The 8867-nt window shown below is 36.2% G+C and overlaps 1 protein-coding gene across 1 annotated transcript; it reads right to left on the bottom strand.

Moving 5' to 3' along the window:
• Positions 1 to 1493: 1493 nt before the first annotated feature.
• Positions 1494 to 2438, bottom strand: LOC102815574 (olfactory receptor 5V1-like). The gene has a single exon (XM_006877765.1). It carries the CDS (start codon positions 2436 to 2438, stop codon positions 1494 to 1496), a length of 945 nt encoding a protein of 314 aa, XP_006877827.1.
• Positions 2439 to 8867: the final 6429 nt, after the last annotated feature.

The following is an 8867-nucleotide window of genomic DNA, read 5'->3' on the forward strand; positions in this document are numbered from 1 at the left end:
TATACTCTAAGTATCATACGGTCAGTGTTTCAAACTCACCAGTCACTCTTAGAAACCTATAAAGCATGCTATTAGTCAGAACCAAGTCAACAGCACTTAACAACAACAAACAACATATAGATAGATGAATATGTATAGGTATAGGAAGAAGTGTGGTGGCTAAATCATTGGTATAAGAAATGAACTGTGAACCCAACAGTCGACATTTAAAGCCCACAAACTTCTTTACTGGAAAATTATTAGACTTTCTGCTCCCACAAAGACAGCCTTGGCAACCCTATACAGGGCTGCTATGAGTGCGACCAAGTTGAAGGCACTTAACAACAATAGGTATAAGAATGAATAAGGGTATACATTCACATTTGCTTAAGATTCAATTGATACCTCCTATGCCTCTAGTAGCATAGTGGTTATGAATCTGGCAGTTAACTTCAAGGTCAGCAGTTCGAAACTACCAGCCATTCCGTGGGAGAAAGCTGAGGTTTTCTGCTCTCGTAAAGATTTATAGCCTCAGAAACCCTGTGCAGGGTCACTATGAGTCGGAAGCTACTACACGGTACTTAACAACAACAACATACCAGTATAATTATTAAGTTGCCCATTTACTGGCAAAAATGCGTATTTTTATGTTAAATCTTAAGTTTTCAGTACGTAGAGATTGATGCTCCTGCAGTTGTATGTTGCTGCTGTTTAAGTGCTGTACAGTCTTTTCTGACTCATAATGACACTGCCTGGGGTTTCCATGGAATGGCTAGTAGATTTGACCCATTGACAGTCTAGTGTTTTTCGTACAGTATATAGAAAGATATAAACCTACTGCCAATGAGTAGATGTGACTTTACAGAGAGAGTGGGACTATCATATACGGTTTTCAGGCTGCAACTTTGGTAAGCAGAATACCACATCTTTCTTCAACTTAATAGCTGGTAGATTTCAACAGTTGAACTGTTGCTTAACTACTGCACCATCCAAATTCCTTATAGTTTTGTGTTGTTGTTGTTGTTGTTGTGAAGTGCCGTCAAGTCGGTTCTGACCCATAGCGACCCTGTATAGGGTTTCTGAGGAGCAGCTGGTGAGCTTGAACCACCAACCTTGCAGTTCAAGCGGCTTTGCTGTCTAACGCATTAACACACAGCGCCACACCAGGACTCCATTTTTGTGTTGTTGTTGTTATGTGCTGTGGAGTCAGTTCCGATTCATACCGACCCTTATAGGATTTCAGAGAAGCAGCTTATATGTTTGAACTGTCTTTGATGTGGTTTTGAATTGCTGATTTTGTGGTTAGAAGTCCAGTGCCATTCTTACAGGGAAAGTGCCATGCTAGGACCTTTCCTTATAGATGAGATTAGTATATTTATATGTGTGTGTGTTTATAAAAATTTCTACATATTCATGGATATATCCTCTATATGGCAATAGAAAATTATTCCTACGAATTCTTGCAAACTTTCCTATGAATTCAGATTCTGTGGAGTGCTGAATAAATACTATCATCATTGCCGTAAACCTGTCTTTGGACACAAAATCTTTCTGAGAGCTCCCTTCACTTCCGTGTTTCTGAGGCTGTAGATAATGGGGTTTAACATTGGGGTAATGACACCATACAGCATTGAAATGAGTCTGTCTCTTGCAGGGGAGTGTTGACTGGAGGAAGGGCGGGCATATGTAAATATTGTTGTACCATAGAACAAACAAACTACAAGAAGGTGGGATGCACAGGTGGAAAAGGCTTTGCGCTTCCCTTCTGCTGACTGCATCTTTATAATGGTGGATATGATATAAATATAAGAGACAGTAGTGACCAGGAAGGCGCTGATACCTAAGATACCTCCTAACACTAAGACAAGCGTTTCTGTGACATATGTTGAAGAACAAGAAAGAGCCACCACTGGAGGGATGTCACAGTAATACTGGTTGACCCGATTAGACTTACAGAAAGACAGGCGGAATGTAAACACTGTGTGCAGAAGGGAGTTCAGAAAGCCTGCTGTCCAGGTACCAGCTGTGAGCAGCACACAGCGCAACTTTGTCATGATGAGGGTGTAACGAAGTGGGAAACATATGGCCACATACCGGTCATAAGCCATGACAGAGAGAAGAAAGACTTCAGTGCCTGCCAGGGCCACTAGGAAAAACAGCTGCAAAGCACACCCAACAAAAGAAATGCTTTGCTTCTCTGACAAGAGGTTCTTAAGCATTTTGGGAACAGTAGCTGATGGGCAGAAAATATCTAACAGAGACAGATTTGCCAAAAAATAATACATGGGTGTGCGCAGTTTTTTCTCAGTCCCAATGGCGAGGAGAATGGCCCCATTTCCTAGCAAGGTGACCTGATAGACGGCAGCAAAGATGACAAAGAGAGGGTAGCGCACCTCTGGGAGGTCAGATAGCCCTATAAGGATGAACTCCGTGATGGTGGTTAGGTTGTAGACATCCATCTTTCTTCTCTCCACAGGAAACTTTCTGAAAAGAATGTAACGAACAGACACAGGTTAGGCTCAAAACCAGAGTCCAGTAATACTTGAGAAATAGTGGATGTGTGGTTGATGATTAACTACACTAGCCTTTTTCTAATAAGATATTTGAAATTCTGCAATCCCTGTATGCCTGATATTCATTAGAGTGTTTATCCTCCATTCATTACCAAAAGCTATTTAAAATATTAGCTTTTCTAAGAAATCATTTTTGACCATTAAACAGTATAGGAGATTTAATAATTCAGTAAAAGTTGCTGGTCAAGAGTGTCTCAATGTGTGAAATTTTATTCATTATATTAATGCTGAGTACCTTGAAGAAGCATCTGCATATTGTTCCTTGATATATAATCATAGGCATTCTGATGTGCTGCTATACGATAAGCACTTGAGTGCTAACGGTAAGGCTGTTCAAACCCGTAAGCTGTTTTTGGAAACCCTGTACAGGGTTGCTATGAGTCAGAATTGACTCCATGGCTCTTAACAAAAACAGCATGCATTAATAACAGTTATAAAAAGAAGACATATGGTAAAAAGTAGATAAATAAATATTGAGTACAGGAATGATGGCATTTAAATGTGAATTATTTCCTCAGTGTTTATTTTAACAGAATTTAATTTAATCTTTAAAATACAAATTAAACCTAGTGGTTCATGCCTACCTGACAGCTAAACAGGAAGTAGACACATTCACACACACACACATACACACATACACACACAAGACCCCATTCCTTACAATTTGCACTTTTACCATTTTCCAAGAATACTGAAAGATATATGGGATTTCAAGAATTTGCATGTTATAGAATATATACACAGTCCTGGTTTGGTGTTTTAGGTTAAGTATTGGACTGTTTACTACTTGACTGCTTGACTATATGTTTATATGTCAATACTTTGAAAACAACATAGTAAGTATAAGAGATTAAAGAAGATGCTTTCTTATAAGAAATAATATTTTGAAACTCTAAATATTTAAGAATATATATAAACACCTATTTTTTTCTATCCTACATTTATTAATTTGACTTATTTTGTCTAAACAAGAATTATATGGAACAAATAAATAACTACATATAGAAGTACCCAGACTGCCCCTCTATACAGGTACATAATCAAATAATGTACAAATAATAAGATGCTTTTTTCCTAAATTTTGTGCTTCATTATTTATGTTTTTAAATCCAACAGTGAGTCTTGGTACTAGCATGCAGAGGGAAACAAATTCATATTAACAATACAGTCTTTTGAAATCAAACATAACTGTTATTTTTGCTAAGACCTCTCAAGTCAGTTCTGATTCATAGTAATCCTGTATAGGTTTTCTGAGGAGAGGCTGGTGGGTTTGAACCACCAACCTTGTGATTAGCAGTCCAGGGCTCACAGTGATACACCGGGTCTCCACAAATATAGTAATGTATTTTGTTTTGTCCATCTAATTAGAAGAATAAGAGCTATATTTTTGTTAACAATATCTTGTGGAGAAAAATAACCTTCATTGTTAACCCCATAAATCTACAGCTCATTTAATGCAGATTCAGAAAAGTGAACATGACATGTGATCTTTCCATCTTCTTTTGAAGATCATTGGGTCTAAATTCAGGTGTGTGAGGACACAAAATATGTTGAATTCACTTTTTTAAAATCACAATTTAGAAAATATTGTAATGAGAATCTATAGAAAGGATACTTAATACTCTGGATACTTACTCAAAAGTGGAAGAGATTTTCTTTTTCTTTTTATATATGATTAAAGATAAACATACCATATATGAAACTGTTCTTCGTAGCAATTAGGTGTTTATTTGTTCTACTATATAGAGAAGAAAATCTAGTTAATTCAGCAAAATAATCACTGATATGTCTTAGGTATTAAGGTAGTGTAAAATTTATAATTTATTTATCATATTAATATAAAAGAAACAGTACAACTTTCATTGTCCTAAAAAAATAAATTGCTAATAAAGAACTTCTATAACTTTGCTATTCGACATAATGGATTTATAACTAATAAATTAAAGAAAGAAAAATAAACTGGTAAATTTTAATATCTCCACCTGTTCCATGACATTTTTATTGCCTATATGGTTACGAATCGGGCTGTGAACCACAAGGTCAGCAGTTCAAAACTACGAGCCGCTCAGTGAGAGAAAGATGAGGCTTTTTGCTCCTGTAAAGATTTACAGCCTCGGAAACCCTGTACAGGGTCGTTCTGGGTGGGAACAGATTCGACGGCACTTAACAACAACAACAAATTGGACACACTTTTCTAGAAAACTTCAAAATTAGTGCTTGGAATAGAAACATTATTTATAAGACACAACAAATATTTGCATAGAGAAGCTTTGGACACATAACTAGCTGGGCATGCATTTTATTTAATCAAAACTTTAAAAAAAACATTTTTATACATTTAACTACCCTAAAACCTTTAAAAATAATCACCTATTTTACCTGTTTAATATTTGTTTTAAACTATTTAAAAAATTTTTTATACCATACAAACATCTTTATTAACAGTTAATTTTCATCTTAGCTTAGAAAGTCCTTTACTTAGCGCACAATTTTCAGGTGAGTTCAATTTCTAAGATTTCATTACCAATGTTAAGTTTCCACAAGAAGAATCCAAAATGATTCAACCAACAAAAATGCAACAGCTAAAAAAACTAAACTCATTTATATATAAAGCTCCTGTTGGACTTTATTCCATAATTCATATTATGCCCATTTTTCCCTTAGGGAAAAAGCAATAATTAGGAACCTAAAGGGAATAAATATGCTTTTCAACATAGCAAACCTGAATTAAAATTTAGACTTTTTTTCCTTCCTGAAATTTATTAATTATCAATCTACTGAGTTGATATTACTACCCCCTAAACAATGGATAGTCACTTGATAGCTAATGTTTTAATAAAAATTGAAGAAGAAATTAAAATTGTAAACCATGAAAATTCTTTCTTGTAAAGGTCTATGTTAATAAAAAAAATCATGTTTTTTCCAACAATTACATTCCCAGTCAAAACTAAGGAATAAATATTATTATTTTTCTGTTATTGAAATAATCATTCCAGAAAAATATGATTGTTATATATCCATTTTTAATTTTTTGCATTCCTAATACATCTATTTTTCACTGTTTTATTTCATTATTAACCATGTGTATTGTATAATTGGAGTCCTAGTGTGGCACTGCCAGAAAATGCACTTTAACACACAGTCAGTTTGAACCAAAAGGTCGGTGGTTCAAACTCAGCAGTCACTCCTTGGAAACTGTCCTGTATTGCTATGAGTCAGAACCGGCTCAATAGCACCTAACAGCAATAAACATTGCATGATTATTAACCGTATAGCTTGCATGGTTAATAATGATACAATGCTGTGACAATGTTGTCACATAGAATAACATAATGTGTCAGCTTGACTGGACCAGGATTCCTAGTGGTTTGGCAGTTGACAGTTAATTCTAAGATGACTGACTGTGAATGTTGCTGTGGAGTCGATTCTGACTCATAGTAACCCTGCATAGGATTTACGAGGCTGTAAATCTTTACAGGAGCAGAATGCCTAATCTTTCTCCAGTGGAACCACTCGCTAGTAGTTTCGAACTGCCAACCTTCAACTTAGCAGCCCAATTTGTAACCACTGCATGACCAGAGCTCCTGTAGCTCTGCCTGTGAATATGCATAGTTAATTCTGTGATGGTTTGCTATGTGCAATGAATTGATTGATAGGATATTTTTCTTGGGTTTGTGACCTGCTCCAAATTTAATGGACATGAAGAAAAGACTCTCCTTTTCTACTTGGGACTTGAGACAGTAAAATTGTGAGCTATTTTCTTGATATAAACTTCTCTTTGTTGCTATTGTTAGGTGCCAATGCATTGGTTTCAATTCACAGTGACACTATGCACAATAGAATGAAACACTGCCCAATCCTGACAACCTGACAATCATTGTTATTCTTGAACTGGTTGTTACTGCCACGGGGTCAATCCATCTTGTATGGGTCTTCCTGTTTTGCACTGACCTTCCACTTTACAAATCATGATGTTCTCATCTAGGGATTGGCCCCTCCTCACAATATGTCTAAAGCTTGAGAGATGAAAATTGGCCATCTTGCTTCTATGGAGTATTCTGGGAATACTCATTGCAACACAGATTTGTTTGTTCTTTTGGCTGTTCATGGCACTTTCAACACCATAATTCAAATGCATCACTTCTGTGGTCTTCCTTATTCATTGCCCAAAATTCACATGTGTTTGAGGCTATTAGAAATATCATGGCTTGTGTCAGGCACACCTTAGTCTACAAAATGGCATCTTTGCTCTTCAACACTTTAAAGAGGTCTTGTGCAACATATTTGCCAACTGTAATATATCATTTAAGTTCTTGACTGCTGTTTGCATAAGTGTTGATGGTTGATCCCAGCAAAATTAAGTCTTTTATAGTTTCAATCATTTTTCCATTTATATGTTGTTGTTAGATGCCATCAAGTTGGTAACAATTCATAGCGACCTTATGCACAGCACAACAAAACATTCCCTGATCCTGGGTCATCAGTGAGGATTTTTGTTTTCTTTGCATTGAGATGCAATCCATACTAAAGGCTGTGCGCTTTCATTTTCATCAGCAAGTATTTTAAGATCTCTTCACTTTCAGCATGCAAGTTTGTATCATCTGCATATGGGAGGTTGTTCATGAGTCTTCCTCCAATCCTCATGCCACAATTGTCTTCATATATTCCAGTTTCTCAAATTATGTGCTCAGCATACAGATTAAATAAGTATGGTGAAAATTTCAACCCTGGCATACACCTTTCCTAATTTTAAATAGTGTTCCCTTGTTTTCTTTAAACAACTGTGTCTCTGTCTATATACAGGTTATTCATTAGCACAATTAAGTGTTTTGGAACACTCGTTCATTGTAGTGTTGTCCATAGCTTGTCATGTCCCACACAATCTAAAGACTTTGCATAGTCAAGAAAGCACAGATAAATATCTTTCTGTTATTTTCTGCTTTCAGCCAATATCCATCTACATCAGGAATGATATACCTCATGCTACATCCTCTACTGAATCCCACTTGAACCTCTTGATGTTCTCTGTCAATATAGGTGAATCCATTTTCGTATTATTTTTTATAAAACTTTACTCACATGGGATATTAATGTTATTGTCTGATGATTTCCATCTTCCATTTGCCCACCTCTGTTTGTAATGGGCACAAATATGAATCTTTTACAGTTAGTTTGTCAGGTAGTTTTGTTCCAAATTTCTTGGCATAAATGAGTGAGTGCCTCCAGTGCTGCATCAGTTTGTTGAAAGTTTTCAATTTTTATTTCACCTATTCCCGGTGCCTGTTTATTTGCCAATGACTTCAATATATGTTGGACTTCTTCCTTCAGGATCATTGGATCTTGATGATATGCTGCTTCTTGAAATGGTTGAACAACAACCATTTCTTTTTGGTACAATAACTTGTCTATTCCTTCCATCTATATGATTAATGTTGTTGTTGTAAAGTGTCGTCAAGTCACTTCCGACTCATAGCGACCCTGTAAGGGTTTCCGAGGAACGCCTGGTGAGCTTGAACCACCCACCTTGGAGTTCAAATGGCTTTGCTGTCTGATACATTAACCCACAACACCACACCAGGACTGGGGCAATTTACCCATTGGTTACCAAAAATGGAGGGAGGGGGCATTTAAAGTGGACATGAAGTGGCTGGCTTGCAAGCTTTTAGGCATGGGCTTATTTTCAGAATTATTGGAGTAAGCTGCAATTTCCACTGACTAGTTTTCTTCTTCTCCAGATGTGTCTGATGAAAGGGGGTGTGGATTGATATTGATGCACTTTTATGATTCAATTGTGAGTAATTTTTATCAGGAGTAATTTTTATTGTTAAAATTATAAATGTAGAAGATGTTTAACTGAAAGTGGGGAGTAGTTAATCTGTCATTTCAGGAACAGAATATCCCAGGACCTTAAAGAAGGAAAAGCATAAGTGGAGCATGAAATCCCTACTTAAAAAAGCAACAACAGCAGAGACAATGGCAGTGTCAGTGGTATGCAGAGACAGAGCAACTTCAGCTTCTTGACCCATGGACTGAGTAAGCCTATGAGCTTACAGGTAGGAGGCTGACTTTGAGAATATGCCCTTTGGACATTTAAATGAATATATATTTTGTTTTTCTTTTGTTTCTATGTATGCATAAAATATTTTGCTTTTTTTCATTTTTGAAATAGAAGATGTAATTGGGGCCAGTCTGTTTTGGGTTGTACTTATTTTATTTCTGTCATGTTAGGCTTACATATGACTTTACAATTTTCTTTATTTAGAGATTATCAAGTTGGCAAGTGGTGGAATGGACTGTGATGGTTAAGGTTTTATG

The sequence above is a fragment of the Chrysochloris asiatica genome, unplaced genomic scaffold (genome assembly GCF_000296735.1).
Source record: "Chrysochloris asiatica unplaced genomic scaffold, ChrAsi1.0 scaffold00592, whole genome shotgun sequence".
Lineage (NCBI taxonomy): Eukaryota > Metazoa > Chordata > Mammalia > Afrosoricida > Chrysochloridae > Chrysochloris > Chrysochloris asiatica.

Excerpts from the sequence above, each read along its gene's own strand:
- LOC102815574 (XM_006877765.1), bottom strand. The coding sequence starts at position 2,438 with ATGGATGTCTACAACCTAACCACCATCACGGAGTTCATCCTTATAGGG.